Source organism: Danio aesculapii, chromosome 1, assembly GCF_903798145.1.
Source record: "Danio aesculapii chromosome 1, fDanAes4.1, whole genome shotgun sequence".
NCBI classification, from domain to species: Eukaryota; Metazoa; Chordata; class Actinopteri; order Cypriniformes; family Danionidae; genus Danio; species Danio aesculapii.
The window spans coordinates 9,015,166-9,034,569 of NC_079435.1; the positions used below are offsets into that span (position 1 = coordinate 9,015,166).

The following is a 19,404-nucleotide window of genomic DNA, read 5'->3' on the forward strand; positions in this document are numbered from 1 at the left end:
CATTTATTTATTTATTTGCATATTTACTTATTTATTGTTTTTGCAGGTATCGTCCTCCATATAAGCCCCGTGTTGAGTTCTGTTCTTATATTTCAAAGCAGTACAAAATATGTTTAAAAAATCCCCCACATTTTGCTTTTAAATTCATAAAATAAAAATATATTTTTTGAAATTTTAGATATAGATTTTATGTGATTTTGGTATACTATTTTTGTTCTTGTCCAAAGTGAGCTAATTCATTCATTCATTCATTCATTTTCTTTTCTGCTAAGTCCCTTAATTAATCAGGGGTCGCCATAGTGGAATGAACCGCCAACTTATCCAGCATATGTTTTACGCAGCGTATGACCTTCCAGCTGCAACCCAGTACTGGGAAACATCCATACACACTCATTCACACACATAAACTACGGCCAAGCTTACCCAATTCACCTATACCGCATGTCTTTGGACTTGTGGGGGAACCATAGTGAACTAATAATTAAATAATGAATTATTTTATTATTTTAGCCTAGCTTTACCTCCACAACATGTGAACTAATAGCACAAAAAACAATTGAATTCTGCTTTTCAATACATACATACATACATACATACATACATACATACATACATACATACATACATACATACATACATACATACATACATACATACATACATACACGCCCATGTAAATGCAAATAGGTTGGAATCAATGACTGTAAAGGTTGAAATCTATGGTTGAAGAATTCATAGAAAGAATTCTATGAACTCCATTTCCCATACGCCCTTGCGACATAGGGTTGTGGAGGCACACAGTTAAACGCGTTCACTTCATGATTTAGAAAAATAGATTATTTTTTATGTGTGTTATAAAACACGTCGTATTTGTCAATGAATGAAGGAATACGTTCATTTCTTTTTAATATTGTCGGTCAAAGGTCACGCTGTCCCGTCAGACTCGCGCCAATTCTGTAGTTCCGGTTGAAGCGCGCTGCACACACACGTTCAGGTTCGTCCAACTTGTTGTTTTTGTTTACACACTTTTGCGATTAAGCACATTGTTCTAGAATGTATTTGTGTACATTTTAAGTTAGCTTATAAGAGTTAAACTGCATGCACTCTCCACTTATTGGTCGTACTTTATTTGTATTATTTGTGTATAACGTTAAATTATCTCTGAATAATCAGATTATATACTGTTAACAGTCATCTATGCTGTTCTGTTCGACGCATTTCAGATTGCGTTTTAAATGAGCGATATCATTTATTGTGGGGTTTAAATGCTTAGAGAGTTTTCTTTGTCAAACACTACGTTATTTCACTCAGTATAACGTGAGTATTTATAGAAGTTCAAGAAAATAAATAAAGTAAATGCGAAACGTAACGAGATGTCCGCGGGGTCTTAAAAAGTATTTAAAGTTGATGAATCATTTTAGAGAAATTTAAGGCCCTTAAAAGTCTTAAATGCTATTTTCCAAGATATTTAATTTTATATATTGATTACGCAATGTATGAATGTAAACATTAAAGTTTAAAGGCTAAAGTTTGCCTGAATTAAGTCTGCGAATATCAGAAAGCTGTGCAGTTTATGCAATCAATGAAATCCTACAGGTTTGCTGCTTTGTTTACTGCAGTAACTGAGGCATCACCATTATTTCCTAGAGGTAAAGTTGGTTTTATATTCGCACATTCGTTCATTTAGAAATCCCTATATTGTTTACCATGTTACTTTGAATATTCGATCGGAATTAACATTCAAGTATGACTTAAAAACAACATCAACACTGTCTAATTGACTGTGAACAATGCTGTACTTTGATAGTCATTTGCTGCTAATATGATTTCCCTATTTAGAATTTGCTAAAATACTTTTCTGTAGTTATATTATTAAGGAGAATGTCTGAATATCCGAATATAAAACCAACTTTACCTCTATCATTATTTCTGCAGTTCAGGCGCCAACCTGCTGAATTAGCTAGATTTCATAGATTTTTATTAATTATATGAATATTGTTTTAGTTTTGGATTAGTTTCCTATATTATTATTTAGTAAATAACCTGTAAGTTAAAATCTCGGCAGTGTTTCCAGTTGAAAAGTGGTTCTAAGGTCTTAAAATGTATGGAAAGAGTCTTAAAGGTTATTGAGTTTCACTCTGTTTCCTGTATATACTCTGCATAAGTTTAACGAATGGTTAGCTTTAAGTATATTTTAGCGCTTTTTTCATACTTTATATAAATTTTTTATTATTGATTTTCTTTCTTTCCTTTAAATATTATTTATATAGTACTCTATAAATACAACAAAGGTAATTAAAGTGCTTTACATCATGAGCATTCATTTAATTCTTTCGGCTTAGTCCCTTTATTAATCAAGGGTCGCCACAGCGGAATGAACCGCTAACTTATCCAGCATATGTTTTACACTGCGGATGCCCTTCCAGCTGCAACCCTGTACTGGAAACCACCCACACACTCATACACTACGGCCAATTTAGTTTATTCAATTCACCTATAGCGCATGTCTTTGGACTGTGGGGGAAACCGGAGCACCCGGTGGAATCCCACGCCAACGTGGGGAGAACATGCAAACTCCACACAGAAATGGCAACTGATCCAGCCAGGACTCAAACCAGCGACCTTCTTGCTGTGAGACGACAGTGCTAACCACTGAGCCACAGTGTCACGCCAAGATGAGCATAAAAACATACAACACATGCTAAGAATAAATGTTAGTATAGAGTTAAAAGTAATGCAAACCCAAATGAGGAATTTGTTTTCGTGACAGAGCCTCTACAGTGCAACAGAATGACAGAGACGGGACAAAAAACTTAACAAATGAAGAGTTTAGATGCAAAAACCTCTAAATGCCGTCTGAAATTTTCCAAAATGAGCATTTTTTTAAGGCTCCTGTGTGTAGGTTCAGTATTATCTTTTTTATGGCAAAGAATTACGTCCTTTTCCTGGTCTTTAAAGTGAAATATATTAACATAAACAAAGTAGGCTAAGAAAAATGTTCATTTTTGATGGAAATTTCAGATGGCACTTAAAGGTTTTTCCATCTGAACTCTTCAAATATATTTTAAAAATACAAGTATACAAATATACAAACTGACAGATGTATGTACAGATATATTACCATATACAATGTTATACGTGCAGCTGTTATGTGGAAATTGTCATGGAAAATATGTTGTTAAATAAGTGTATATGTGTAAAAAAAAAAAATAGTGATGTTTTTTTCACAATTACTATCATAAAGTGTTCATGAGATGGATTGCCTGAGGAAAGAAGCTTTTTCTGTCTTCTGAAAAAAAAAAAATATATATATATATATACATACTGATCAAATATATATTAATATCCACTGTATTTTCAGTGATGGATCTGAGTGATTTTGAGGCGGATAACTCTGTCAGCTGCCGCTTGTCATCGTCTATCCCAGACGTGTGTAAGACTGAGGACTGCTGCCTGGGCATTGATGAGGCGGGCAGGGGACCCGTATTAGGTGAGAATCATCTTCACTGGAACAAAAGGTCATATTTGATTGAAACTGGAGTGTACATTAAATATGCTACTATATTCCAGGACCCATGGTGTACGGCATATGCTTCTGCCCTGTATCCCGAAAAGAAGACCTGAAGAATTTAAAAGTGGCAGGTTAGTTTGAACTATTCATCGCATGTTTTGTTACAGGGCGGCATAGTGGCTCAGTGGTTAGCACTGTCGCCTCACAGCAAGAAGGTCGCTGGTTCCAGTCCTGGCTGGGCCAGTTGGCATTTCTGTGTGGAGTTTGCATGTTCTCCCCCTGTTTTCTCCCCGTATTCCCCCACAATCCAAAGACGTGTGCTATAGGTGAATTGGGTAAACAAAATTGGCCTTAGTGTATCAGTGTGTGTGAATAAGTGTGTATGGGTGTTTCCTAGTACTGGGTTGCAGCTGGAAGGGCATCCGCTGTGTGAAACATATGCCGGAATAGTTGGCGGTTCATTCCGCTGTGAAGACCCCTGCTGAATAAAGGGACTAAGCCAAAGGAAAATGAATGAATGAACGTTTTGTTACAGAGCATCCTAATGAGGAGTTCAGATTGTGTGTGAAGCTTCAGTATATTTGTTGTATGTTTAGACTCAAAGACGCTGACGGAGGCAGAGCGAGAGAACCTGTTTGCGAAGCTCGATGAGGCCAAAAGTTTCGTAGGCTGGGCCCTTCAGATCCTCTCGCCCAACACGATTTCCACCAGCATGCTGCAAAGGTACCAGCATGCTAGATTTCAGTTCATACACACACAAAGCCCTGATTGTGATGTTATTTCAGACCAAATCAGCCCAAAACAAACTAATTTCTTGTATCCAAAACTGCTTGTTGAAACAAAGTTTCCAGTAAACTTTTGCCTTGGTTGGTAAAAACCTTGAAACCACCATTGGTCTTCAAACTATTATTAGTAAACAGGGTTTTCAGTCCACTTGAAATCAAAATTTACTTTATTTTGCTACCTCACATTGTTGTCCATATGAACCGGAAGCTGCGATTGTTTTTTTTCCCCCATATTATGACGCAGTTCCTAGTGAAACAGAGTATTAAATGAGATGACAGTGGGTGTGGCTTGTTTTTTTCTATTGCGAGCTGATTGATGTAGTAAAGTAGGCATTTCATTCATTTCAAAAATTAAATGACGCAGGGAAAGGATTGACCACATGAAGAAAGGGAGGTGTTGAAAGGTATGGAAAGCCCAGACAGCAGCTAAAATCTCTCAGTAGTTATTCAGCAACAATTATCAGTGTAAATTAATATTCGCTGCTTCAGTCCAACATCTACATTAGCAGGATGATGAAGATGAAACAAGGTTGGACATTTCAACAAGACAGTGATCCAAAACACAGCCAAGGAAACTCTCAAATGCTTTCAGAGAAAGAAAGTCAAGCCGTGGAATGGCCCAGCCAATCACCTGACCTGAATCCAATAGAAAATACAAAATAAAGCTCAGATTTGATAGACGAGACCCACAGAACATCAAGATTTTGACACTCTGTTGAAGTCTGTGAAAAACTCAAACCTAAGCAATGCATGTGACCTCATTCTCCATATGAGAAGCGTCACCATCATTAAAAAAGCCTTTTATATAAAGTATTAAATACATTTCAATAGTTCAGCACTTTCTCTTTGTGTCATTCTATTGTTATTACACACAACCTAAAAATATTAGTCCCAGCAAAAAACATGACGCGTTCAATACTTATTTTTCGCGCTGTATAGAATAAAAAAAAACTTTGCTGTGAGTATATCTGACATCAAGGTTTTTAGTCAGAAGAATAATTTCAACCTGTTATTATTATTTTTTTCAGAGCAAAATACAATCTGAATGCTCTGTCACACGATGCAGCGATTGGCCTGGTGCAGTTTGCTCTGGATTCTGGCGTACAGCTCAAAGAGGTGATTGAGACAAAGCAAACCTGCATGATAAATGGCAGAATTGGTGATCGACCCATAATAACGAGTCTCTGTTTTTTCCTCTCAGGTGTTTGTGGACACTGTGGGACCAGCAGAGAAGTATCAGGACAAGCTGTCGCAGCGGTTCCCCGGGGTGGAGGTCACAGTCCGTCCCAAAGCTGATTCCCTATTCCCAATCGTCAGTGCTGCCAGCATCTGTGCCAAGGTAATCTGCCGGAGAAAAGGGGAATGTTAGTTATTAGGGAAAAAATATCTCAAAGACAACAACAGACAACCTATGCACTGATACACTCAACCGTGTAGTGTAGAGTTTATTGTCGTCACAAATGACTGAAATCTGTTTTCTTTCTAGGTGGCCAGAGACCATGCTGTCAAATCCTGGAGGTTTGCTGAAGATTTGGGTGACGTGGACACAGATTATGGCTCTGGGTATCCTAATGGTCTGTAGATGCTATATCATTCCTTCCGTTTGCAAAACAAATATACATTTTTCAATTAGTGGTTCATTAATAATCAGTTTGTCTAAAAACAAACTGCTGATATAAAAACGCTGAGACTGGAAAAGACCTTTCTGCTACTAAAACAGTCATATGATGATTTCTACATTCTGAAATAACTTTCTATTTGAATATATTTGACATTTTTATCCAGAATTTTCAGCATTCAAATATGACGATTTTCCTTTTGAGAAAAACATATACTTCTACAAAGTCATATTTTTTAATGCTATCAGACAAAAAAGAAATCAACATAAATATAACCCTTAAAAAATGGTAGCTTGTTGCATCTCTAAGGCTGGTGTGCTGGGTTGCATTCACTACGTAAAACATTTTCTGAAATAGTTGGCGGTTCATTCCGCTGTGGTGACGTCTGAAATAAAGACTAAGCCAAAGCAAAATGAATGAACGTTTTGTAGCAAGTCTTAAGATACTGTATTATATATGTATCATTTATTGACGATGCGGTCTTTTTTTATTGTTATAAACCTCTTTACAATAGAAAAGTGTTATTTATAAAATGTTTAAATGTTTTTTTTTTTTCATGAAATGGCAAGGGCAGTGGTTCTCAACTGGTTTGGCCATGGGACCCAAATTTTTACATGGTCATCAAGCCGTGACCCAAATTTTCAGGAACTATAACATAATTTTAGGAATTATTATAATTAATTTGTATTTATTTGTTAACATACACAAGTAGTGACAGATAAATCATAAGAAAATCACCAAGACTTATAGATGAACAGTATTTTACTGCTATCATTTAATGTTATAAAATGTATGCACTTTTGTGATGCCCTCAGCTCTTGGAGTTGCCTCTGAAAATAGTCCACAGGTTTGTCCTTGCAACTGGGATGTTTGGTTTCTAAATGTAATTTAGAAGGTGTTATGCTCTCTACATGCCTTACTATACATGACACACTGAGGTTTTCAGCCTTTTTTGTCGTCAATATATGTAAATCCATACTTTACATATTCAGGGTCGTACTTGTGCTTCTACATGTTTGTTGCTATAATTAAATGAATCTTCACATGTCAAATGGTACGGTTGTCACACGCTCATTTCAAAATAAAAGTCTAGTATAAGCAAAATAAGTTTAAAAATTTACTTTTGTTGGTTTTTTGACCACACACTCCGCGGCCCACTGAAAATGTTGTGGGTCGCGACCCACCAGTTGAGAAGCACTGAGCTAGGGAAACTGATACAGCAATAAACTGAAAACTGTCTCTCTCTCTCTCTCTCTCTCTTCGAATTAGTGTTGTAATACACTCACCGGCCACTTTATTAGGTACACCTTACTAGTACTGGGTTGGACCCCTTTTTGCCCTCAGAACTGCCTTAATCCTTCATGGCATAGATTCCACATAGGTACTGGAAATGTTCCTCAGAGATTTTGGTCCATATTGACATGATAGCATCACCCAGTTGCTGCAGATTTGTCGGCTGCACATCTATAATGCCAATCTCTCGTTCCTCCACATACCCAAGGTGCTCTATTGGATTGAGTTCTGGTGACTGTGGAGGCCATTTAAGTACAGTGAACTTATTGTCATGTTCAAAAAAACAGTCTGAGTCTGAGATGATTTGGCTTTATGACATGGCGTGTTATCCTGCTTGAAGTAGCCATCAGAAGATGGGTACACTGGTCATAAAGGGATGGACATGGTCAGCAACAATACTCAGGTAGGCTGTGGCATTGATACGATGCTCAATTTGTACGAATGGGCCCAAAGTGTGCCAAGAAAACATCCCCCACACCATTACACCACCACCAGCAGCCTGAACAATTGATACAAGGCAGGATGGATCCATGCTTTCGTGTTGTTGATGCCAAATTCTGACCCTACCATCCGAATGTCGCAGCAGAAATAGAGACTCATCAGACCAGGCAACGTTTTTCCAACCTTCTATTCTCCAGTTTTGGTAAGCCTGTGCGCATTCTGATGCTCGGTCTGAACTGCAGCAGATCATCTTGACCATGTCTACATGCCCAAATGCTTTGAGTTGCTGCCATGTGATTGGCTGATTAGAAATTTGCGTTAATAAGCAGTTAGACAAGTGTACCTAATAAAGTGGCCGGTGAGTGTAGTTGAGCTGCAAATAAAATGAATGAACGAAGAAACAAATTAACAAATGAATGAATAAATAAACGAATGAATAAGGTATTGTTTTTTATGTTTAGACCCCAAAACCAAGAGCTGGCTGCTGAAGTATCTGGACCCAGTGTTTGGTTATCCTCAGTTTGTGCGCTTCAGCTGGAGCACCGCGCAGACGCTGCTGGACAGTAAAGCTGTTACCGTTCACTGGTGAGTCTGACAGCAGAGGGCGCTGCAGTCACACACACAGGTTTTTAGCCCACATAGTATGTAATATGATGCTATACAAACAATAATATTACGTTTATTTCTGCTCCAACATTATGGTAATTGTGGGTTTCTGTTTTGGTAATATTAAATGTGTTTGTCTGTGTGTAGGGATGATGATGAAGAGGATGGAGAAAAAGCTGCAGCTCGCCAGAACAACGCCTCTATGTTGTCCTATTTTAGTCGCAATAAACCCTCTGAGCTCACACACACACGAGACGCACACCGCTTCTTCACTGAGCGCAAACTGCAGAGCATAAACACACTCTGAACACGAATACACTCCATCAGGGGGAGAAATACACAAGTCAGACTCATCCAACACTGCAGATGATGAACTGTGCATGACGATGTATTTTATTTTCATATTATTTGATGCCATTCAATAATTTTTTGGATGTAAAGTAAATAAAGGTGTGTTATTTTCATGTGGTTGGTCTTTTTGAAAGTGTCTCATCTTTTTTTATGGGAGGAAGAACAGGATTTGATAGTGTCTCGTTCTGAATATTAGTCATTTATTATTTTATTAATTATCTTATTTTGTACTTATGTCTGTCTGACTGAAAGCTGCAGTGCAACCATCTATAACACATTTATCTTAATGTATTTGTACATACATTATAGCCATATAAGCGTATTAGTATTTTAGAGCTTAAAAAAATATCAGATTATGGACAGATGGGGTAAATAAAATATGACAGTTTGACTAGAAAATAAGTTTGAGGCTAACGTTGGAACAATTCTTATTTATTTGCTTGTCACATTATAGTATAGAAGAGGGTTTTTTGCCTTTCTGAAATTTTCAGACGTAATTAGGAAGTTACAGTTTTGTAAATCTGGTCAACTGTTTATGCATCGTCAATAAAACTTCATATATATATATATATATATATATATATATATATATATATATATATATATATATATATATATATATATATATATATATATACACACACACAATATATTTAATTGTACAATATACAGTTAAGAATTTGCTTAAGTAGATTCAATCCAATCCAATACACTGCACTTCTGTGGTTTTACAGTTATTTGTAATCTGTTTTCTTTCTAGGTGGTCAGAGACCATGCTGTCAAATCCTGGAAGTTTGCTGAAGGTTTGGGTGACGTGGACACAGATTATAGCTAATGGTCTGTAGATGCCTCATGATTTCTTCCATTTGCAAAACTAATATATATATTTATCAATTAGTGGTAAATCCATAATCATTTTGCCTAAAAACAAACTGCTGATATTGAGATGCTGAGAATACCTTTCTGCTAGTTACACCATCATATGATGATTTAATATTTTCTGGAAGAAGTCAATTAAGGTTACATTTATTTAACCAGTTAGAGCGGACATAATCTGAAATAAAACTTTCTATTTGAATATATTTAACAAATATTCGATTCAGATTTTTCAGCATCATTACTCCTGTCTTTGGTGTCAGATGATTCTTCAGAAATCATTCAAATATGATGATTTTCTTTTTGGCACTTTTGCAATGCCATTTTTTTATGTTATCAGACCAAAAAAATCCTCCGGAGAGTCGTTCAAATAAATATTTTTAAATGTGAATCCTTTAAATATTGTCTTTTTTTTATTTTTTATTAAAAGCAAGTCTTAAAGTACTGTATTATATATGTATTATTGTTGTTGATGTCTTTATTGTTATAAACATATTTATAATAGAAAAGTGTTGTTTATGAAATGTTTAAGTCAGTTTTTTTAACATGTAATTAAGAAGTTACATTTTTTGTAAATGTGGTAAACTGTTTATACATCGTCAATAAAACTGGCAATAATCGATAAAAACTGGGATAAATCAATGTGAGGGGGCTGTTATAATTACTGTTGCCAACTAATTTTCAGAGGAAGTTAGTTGCTAAAGGCAGATTTTTTTTTTTATTACGCAAATTCAGACAAAACAAAAAATATACATATATATTTATATCCAAGACCATTATAATAAATAAAAAAACACATAAATAATACTTAAAAAAACATTTAAGAAACAGAAATAAATGCAATTAATTATAACATAGTAATGAAAACAATAGGACACAGTCACCGATTACAGTGGAGGATCAGTCCCAGAAAAAAAATCCTCCATGAAATCAAACATCAAGTTGTTCTTTTTGTTATTAATGTGCATTAGAGACTTTTCCAAAGTTTCCATTTCTATTAAAAATAAATAGCATTTTGGTATACACTTCCCAAACTTCTATTTATGAATACAATTATTATTGCTAAAGGCGGATGTTTCCCAGTGATGGGTTGCAGCTGGAAGGGCATCCGCTGCATAAAGTTGGCGGTTCATTCCACAGTGGTGACCCCAGGTTAATAAAGGGACTAAGCCGAAAAGAAAAAGAATGAATGAATGAAGTTGTCCATAGTGTATGAGTGTGTATGGATGTTTCCCAGTGATAGGTTGCAGCTTGAAGGGCATCCAATGTGTAAAACATTCCGCTGTGTACCCCAGAATAATAATGGGATTTTAGAGATTTTAGGCTTTCTCTCTGTCCATTTACACTTGTGTATATGAAACTTGCCTAATAATATCAAAAGATTCAACATAAGCAGGAGATTCGTATCTATATCTTTTTATCTACGTGAAATATGGCATCTCTTCAGTATATTAACTCTATGACCACTAAATAGACATTCAACATCAATCCAGAAACATTGAACATACAATCAAAAAACAAATGCAGAACGGTCTCAACATCCATTTCACAAAATGCTAAAGGTGGAATAATTTGCTCCTAACAGATGCTATGACGTCTGCGTTATAGCGTCATTACATAATCACAACTCAAAACTGCGTCTTTATGTAATATACAAAATAATTCTCGCAAATTGACAGGCCATCTCAGCGAAAACATTAGTAATATCCGTGCTGAAAAAAACAGCTTAAACCAAACTGGTTGGCTGGTTTCAGCTGATCGACCAGCCTGGTTTTAGAGGGGTTTTGGCCATTTCCAGGCTGGTTTCCAGCCAATTCCAGCATGGTCTTAGCTGATCAGGCTCACCAGCTAAAACCCCCTTGACCACCTAGCTAGGCTGGGCCGCAGCCAAAACCAGCTATGTCCAGCTTAAACCAGGTTGGTCAAGCTGGTTTTAACTGGTATTAGCTGGTCATTTTCCAACCTGACCAGCTAAAACCAGCCTGGAAATGGCCAAAACCCCTCTACAACCAGCCAACCAGCTTAGGCTGGTTTAAACCCATTGACTGCCTGCTCTACCAAATGGTTGACTGTTTTCAATAATGACAGTTTTTAATAATGGCTTAAACACACAGCATTGTTGGTTTACAAAAAAATCAAACATAATCCTGGTACACTTCTACAATTGATTTTGGTTTTATTGTAAAAAAAACAAAACAAGAAAACAAGTTTAACGAGAATCTGAAATATTTTATGGCACACTTCAAAAAATAAAGATTCAGTATTCAAATTGTTTTTATTTTGATCTTGTTTTTTTAAATAAATTGGTCTTACATTTCATATATTTCATAGTATACGTATTAATTCCGGTTATCTTACCATAAACCGACACATCAGATGTTGATTATTTCAGAAATTATGTGATGTGTTAAAAAATACATTCAGTGTGTTAACTAGTGACATTAGGAGTTAAGAAGTGCAATCCAATTGTTATTTTTTTTCTTGGTGATGCAGTTAAAGGGTTAAGCTGTTTTTTTCAGTAGGAATATTGAATATAGCATTGTATTGGTAGTTCAATCAGCGGTCACCACAGCGGAATGAACCGGCAATTTATCCAACATATGTTTTTGTCTACTGCAACCCAGTAGGCTACTGGGAAATGTATTGGTAGTTAATGCTACCTAAATGAACAACAGTTATACACGCTACAACAAGGTAACTTCAGTAAATGAACAGTCAAACGGTCAATCACGAATATTGATAAATTTAGTGTTAGGTGCTTTTTGAAAACAAAAATGTTGCTAGGGTAGTATGAAAAGTTGCTAAACCTAGCAACAAAAAGTCCTGGTAACACTATTACTATCACTCCGCGACAACAGGTGGCGCAACAAGCGAAAACCGATTCACAACAATAAAGGAAACGGAGAAGAAGCGCAGCGCCAGTTTCCGCTTAAATCCAGCAGTGTGGTGAGTCCGTTCATTTACTTTTATTGTTTTTTTAGTATATAATAATTCGTTTTTACGTTTATGATTGTGTACAGCTGCACGTAGTGTCATTCTGGGCTTCTCGGAAGACTTAGCGGGAGACACTGCGAGTGTTTTGTGTTTGCAGTTGCTCACTGACTCGATCTCTTATGTGTTTCAGTGACATTTTACCTCAGTTTATTAATCATGGACATCCGGCCGAATCACACCATCTACATCAACAATGTTAATGATAAGATCAAGAAAGAAGGTAAAGTCTTTCGTTTGTACTGTAATTTGTCTGTGAGTGGAACAGCTTTAACATATATTTGTTTTTATTTCTCTTGCTCATTGAAGTGTGTTTTAGTTTGTTAGTAAAGGACTTTTAACAGTAATAATTGCTCCACATCAGTTTTAAATGTAAAATTGGGGTAAAGATGCTTTTATATATGCACGTTCGGAGTATCTCCTTAATATAAATCCCCAAAAAATACTGCAATTTCTTAATGAGGAAATGTATTAATAGCCAATGAACTATCAAAGTGCATCATTGATCACAGTCAGCTAAATGGTGCTAATGTTGTTTTAATCATTTCTACAGAGCTGAAGAGGTCACTGTACGCCTTATTCTCGCAGTTCGGCCAGATTATGGACATCGTGGCTTTGAAGACCATGAGGATGAGGGGTCAGGCGTTTGTGATCTTCAAGGAGCTTTCAGCAGCCACCAATGCCCTCAGACAGCTTCAGGGATTCCCTTTCTACAATAAACCCATGGTCAGTGCCACAGCTACTGTTTTTCTCAAGGAACTACACCTGATATATGATTCTCATTCAGAAAATAAAGCGATTTCAGTCCTGTGTTTGACTTTAAAGGTATAGTTCACCCAAAAAAAGGAAATTCTGTCATTGTTTACTCATCCTTTGCTCGTTTGAAACCTTTATGTGTTTCATTCTGTTGTACTGTAAAGAAGATATTGTGAAGAAAGCTGGAAACCTGTAACCATTGACTTCCATAGTAGCAAAAACAAATGCTAAGGAATTCAGTGGTTACTGGTTTTTAACATTCTTCAAAATATCTTTTGTACTCAACACCAGAAAGAAACGCATTAAAGTTTCAAACAAGTGAAGGACGAGTAAATGATGGCAGAATTTCCGCTTTTTTGGGTGAACTTTAACTTTTTGTGATATTATTAGATTTTTAAGAAGTTGATCTACAGCGTTTATTGTCACTCGTGTCCCATATATTAATCCCCATACATAATTTTACCTTTTAATCATTACAGATGATGCATTAAAAACAAAAGCTATTTGTTTCCACTGTAAGAGGAAAGCGAATTGAGATGTTTATCAAATCTAAAATTGTATTATACAAGTACATGTGCGCAAGTCATAAGGAGTCTAATATTATGATGCTGGATTGTACATTTTAATAATGTTTATACATTACATAAAAAAACAGATACCTCAAACATATTTGTACATATGTAAACATTATTACAATTACTAATTATGTTTGATGTATCCTTTTCTGAAAATTTAATATATAAACTAAATTAAAATTATAACAGTTACTAAATGACAGATACACATAATTACAACGTGCTTTAATGACTCCTCCATCTTGTTTGTTATAGTATTTCCTATAAATGAAAAATATATATATATTTTTTAATCCTGTATGTAGTTGCTTAAATCTACCGCCTCGATGGCTGGCAAATATTTAAGTTCAGGGGAAACCTTGCTCCTCGACATTAATAAATTGCACAAATGAGCTACTACCCCATATTATATCAGTATATATATATATTAACCCTTTGATAGCTTTTGGGACTGATTTCTTAGTGTTTAAAGCAGAGATGCCCAAACTAGGGCCTGTGGGCCAAAGTTGACCCATTGTAACCTTTGATTAGGCCCGCTAACCAATCAGAGAAGATATGCTCAAATGATGGGTTTGGTTTGGGCGAATCCCTCTAACAGTGATCGTCATTTCTAATTTAACATAACCTTTTGTTTGTTTAATTGCTGAGCTACAAAAAAAAAACTGAAATGAAATGTTTTCGTTAAACTTAAATTCATCAGATTTATTTATTTATTTCTTTATAAATGGTCATGAAACCCTAAAACCCCCCCTTTTTTTCTTTTTTCTTTTTTTTCTTTTAAGATGTTGACATATAAATGTGTGGCAAACTGTTAAAACCACTATTAGGACACATATTTCACTATTGAGTCAAAATGTTTTCTTTTTGTGAGTAACCCAAAAAACCATTGAACTCCAATGTGTTATAAATGAGATTGTTTAAGGTTTTATTGTAAGTTATTGTTATTATTATTGTTACAATAAATAAATAAATAAATAAATAAATATAAGTAAATTATTGATTTGCTCAAATTTTTTTTTTCGATATATTTTAAAAATATTATTAAATTGTGAAGTTACTACAGCAACTTAAGTGTAATAAAGTTTGGTATATTCCAAAACAACACTTCCTGCCTTCCATCTCATGCGTCACTAGAATCCCATGATCACAAAAAACAACTGAAAGAGAGCGATCCCATAAATAATTTAATGATGTGATTAATTTTTATATGTGAATGAACTGTTCCTCTCCTGTCAAGTTCATCAGACGTTTACATGCTACTTTATAAATATTAGAGGCGCTTTACACGTTTATGCGCTTCATGTTCCTGCAGCGAATACAGTATGCAAAGACAGACTCCGACTTGGTCTCTAAGATGAGAGGCACGTATGGAGATAAAGAGAAGAAGAAAGAGAAGAAAAAGAAAGCTCAGGAACAGGCAGCCAACGCCAACAAGAAGCCGGCGGTGAGTGGAGATGCATCATGTTTGCTGAGGAATTGTAACGAATTACAGGCTAATTTGTATGTGAAATGTTTTAATTAAAGCAAAAGCAGGTCAACTGAGCCAATTTAGCTTCAATATGTTCATTTTTTTTCTGCAGGGAACTGTAAACACACAACCTCCTCCACCTGCCACAGTCCAGGTATGTTATGCCATTTACACACTTATTTTGTGATCGTTTTGTTTTCACTGCTTCTGAAAACGCATTTCATTTATATGCATGAGAATGTAAGCCGGTTTTCTGTTGTTGTTTTTTTAGATCCCGGATAACCCTCCAAATTATATTCTGTTCCTGAATAATCTTCCTGAAGAAACCAACGAGATGATGCTCTCCATGTTATTCAACCAGTAAGTTTTAAATATGGTTTATACTATGTATTTTGGTTTCACTTTAAATGAATGGTCCTCAACAATTAGTGAAGTAACTATTAGTAATAGATTTATTATGGTATTTATTCAACTTTTTAAAAAAATATGGAGGAACTAAAGTAAAATTTTTGTTAGTTTGTTAACTTGCTGTGCATGAACTAATGTTAACAAGCACAACTTGGAATTTTAATATTGCAGTAGTAAATGAACTATGCTTAATAAATGCTTTACATGATTATTCATACTTCATGTTAACAAATACATTAATCAATGGACCATTATTCTAAACCAGGGGTGGGCAAACTCAGTCCTGGAGGGCCGGTGTCCTGCACAGTTTAGCTCCAACCCTGATCAAACACACCTGCTTATAGATAATTAGTGATCTTGGAGACACTGATTAGCATGTTCAGGTGTGTTTGATTGACTAGAGTTTAAGCTAAATTATGCAGGACACCGGCCCTCCAGGACTAAGTTTGCCCACCCCTGTTCTAAAGTGTTGTCTGTATTTTTACTGTGTATATAGATGTGATTTGCAATATTAAATATACGTTTTAGTGTTGGTTCAGTGTGGAAAACTTTAAATACTCACTGAAGTTTTCCTTATTATATTTAAAATAGCAAGCATATGTCTCCTTTTATTGGTACAAATAATGTTGGTGAAAATTAAATGACATGTGTATAAAATGGTTTCATTATCCTTGTATATTAAAGAATAAATAATTTATTCTAAATGTTATTAGCTTTAAATGACGAGACATGAATAAAACCTAGTAATTTGAAGGATAGTGGAAAAAATAAAAGGTTTAAAATGACAATAAATGTGTATTTTGCTCTTAATTTGTAGTCAAATCATTTTTGCTCAGTGTGGCTGACAAGATTTTTTTATGTATAAATACTGTTACACTTATTGACATTTTTACTGAGTGTCTGCTGTAAATCAGGGTAAAAATGTGATCATCATTATTATTATTATTATTATTACTATGGAATTATCTATTAATGATGCAAAAAGGTAACACTTTTGAATGATGGTCCATTAGTTAATGTATTTAACTAAACATGAATAATTTTAAGTGTTTATTAATTGTAGTTCAACATAACTACTGCATTATTAAAATGTGCTTGATAACATTAGTTGATACACAGTGAGTTAACATGAACTAATGTTATTTAACTTAAATAGCATTAACTAATTCCTCCAGGTGCTTCGGTTTCCCCCACAGTCCAAAGACATGCTGTATAAGTGAATTGGATTAACTAAATTGGCCTTAGTATGAGTGTGTATGGGTGTTTCCAGTACTGGGTTTTGGTTGAAAGGGCATCCGCTGTGTAAAACGTATGCCGAAATAGTTGGTGGTTCATTCCGCTGTGGCGACCTCTGATTAATAAGGGACTAAGCTGAAGGAAAATGAATGAATAATTCATTAACTAATGGACCACTATTATATAAGTGTTACCCAAAAAAACAAACTAACCACTCATGTTTTCGGTTTACTCATTGGATTAATTTTATTTTTTAGGTTTCCTGGCTTTAAAGAAGTGCGTTTGGTGCCTGGAAAACACGATATTTCGTTTGTGGAGTTTGAAAGCGAAGCTCAAGCAGGAGTGGCAAAAGATGCACTTCAGGGGTTCAGAATCACAGCCACGTGTGCCATGAAGATCACCTACGCCAAAAAGTGACCTGGCAAACATTTTAATGGACTGTAACTGAGGATTATTACTAATGATCTTCGACTTTTGATTTGTTTTTGACTTTTACATTAGTTGTTCAACTATTATTTCTTTTTTTTCTTTTTTATATGGATCTTATCTGGTCTCTGAGGATATTTTGACATTCCAGGACATGGAAAAATTCTTAATTTTGTACTGTGGACTGAAAAGGTTAGCTTATAAAATAAATGTCACCTCGCCCTCCCATATAATCGACGTCTTATTTTCTACTTTGTCTAAGAGGAACAGTTACATATTAGTAGTTGACTAGATCTATCTATCTATATATATCTATCTATATATATCTATCTATATATATCTATCTATATATATCTATCTATATCTGTATATATATATATATATATATATATATATATATATATATATATATATATATATATATATATATATATATATATATATATATATATATATATATATATCTGTATGTATATATATATATATATATATATATATATATATATATATATATATATATATATATATATATATATATATATATATATATATATATATATATATATATATATATATATATATATATATATATATAAATCAAAGAAACCTTGACTTTCGTTTCTTTGCCTACTTTTAAAATTTGGATTGGGTGGGTAATAGTACACCACTGGTTCAGTCCACTGAAATTTGTTCCTTTATGTTGCCCCAACACAAATTGATTGTGTGGAACCCAGCATTGTTTACAGTGTATGATTTACCAACAATCAGACAATAACTTATGATGAAATAGTTGGTTTGGCACAGGATATTGAGACCTCCATAAGCGTCAGCCCTCTTACCTGTAAATTTTGTTCTGGGTGCAATTCCTTTATAAACTCGGGCACAAGTTGACATTTCCATCAATAACTGCAGCTCATTGCGTTGACTTTATAAAACAACACTGCAGTAGACATCCTTACACTGCGAACATGTTTTTGTTGTCTATTTTAATTGTGTTTTATTGTGAGGAGACTAAGTAGATTAAATTAGTCATGTTGGTATTTAGTTGGAGATGGGTTTTGTCATTCAGACAGCTGTGGATCTGACCACTGAGGTCACTGACATTTTTCAGACATGCTGTTTTTAAAAATGTCATAAGAGATTTGCATAATAACAAACAATTTAGTCAACAGCACATAATGGCCCCTTCATAATGGTGTCATTTAGTAATAAATAAATATATAGAGTGGCACAAAAACTCCATTATAAGCTTTTTGATACGAGGGAGGAATGCAAAGGACAAATATCTCCCTTGGGATTGATTTAAACAGGATAATTTAATTGGGAAATTTGAAGAGTAAAGATGAGCAGATCTTTCTCCTATGGGAATGTGCAGTGAAGATGTTTTATTCTCTAAAAGTATGTGGTAGTGTGCAGTAAACATGAGCCAGGCTAAAACTGGGTTTGCGTAAGATGAGTAAGCCTGCACAGGAGCAACACTAGGAGAAAGCTAAGCTGAAGAATGACTGATTATGTAGAATCACTGAACATGTAAAGCACTGACTATATATGTTAAAAACTCATACATATGAAGCTATAACTGTGAAAGGCATTCAGGAGAGTGAGTAACATATCAAGTTAATGTACCATCATGACAATGTATATAAACACCTAAAAGAAGTTGCGTCTATAAAGTGACATCTCTGGTGTGAAAACAGTTGCTTATGTAGACCCTAGTTAGTCAACACAATCTCACGGCAATTCGTAACTTTTTGACTTCGTGGCTAATTCGTATGAAAGCTGTGGTCACACTTGGCTTTTCCTCCCATAGACTTCCAGTCATACGCACGTGAATGCGTCAGAACGGAAACGCAGGGTCATGCGTCGAGTTTCGCAGGTTGCTGCGGTGCAAAGTTCAAGCTTGGTGAACTCTGACCTGCGAAATCGCATCATTTGACTGCATGAGACCCATCGAGGAACAAAACACGACCCCTCTGGACAGAAAATTAAAACATGGAGCAAACGCTTGCTTTTTTAAATGTCTAATGATCTTGTTTAAGCCCGCCCCTTTTCGCAGCGCCGC

At 35.1% G+C, this 19,404-nt stretch overlaps 2 protein-coding genes across 2 annotated transcripts; both read left to right on the plus strand.

The window, feature by feature from the left end:
* Window positions 1-890: 890 nt before the first annotated feature.
* Window positions 891-8,719, plus strand: rnaseh2a (ribonuclease H2, subunit A). The gene is made up of 9 exons (XM_056465214.1): window positions 891-994; window positions 3,362-3,490; window positions 3,571-3,642; window positions 4,108-4,234; window positions 5,325-5,412; window positions 5,498-5,635; window positions 5,783-5,870; window positions 8,111-8,234; window positions 8,403-8,719. The coding sequence occupies exons 2-9, from the start codon at window positions 3,364-3,366 to the stop codon at window positions 8,560-8,562; spliced, it is 924 nt and encodes a 307-aa protein (XP_056321189.1). The 5' UTR covers window positions 891-994; window positions 3,362-3,363; the 3' UTR covers window positions 8,563-8,719.
* A 3,656-nt stretch (window positions 8,720-12,375) lies between these two features.
* Window positions 12,376-17,575, plus strand: snrpb2 (small nuclear ribonucleoprotein polypeptide B2). The gene is made up of 7 exons (XM_056465319.1): window positions 12,376-12,428; window positions 12,607-12,696; window positions 13,027-13,199; window positions 15,117-15,248; window positions 15,385-15,426; window positions 15,544-15,632; window positions 17,174-17,575. The coding sequence occupies exons 2-7, from the start codon at window positions 12,633-12,635 to the stop codon at window positions 17,331-17,333; spliced, it is 660 nt and encodes a 219-aa protein (XP_056321294.1). The 5' UTR covers window positions 12,376-12,428; window positions 12,607-12,632; the 3' UTR covers window positions 17,334-17,575.
* The last annotated feature ends 1,829 nt before the right edge of the window (window positions 17,576-19,404 follow it).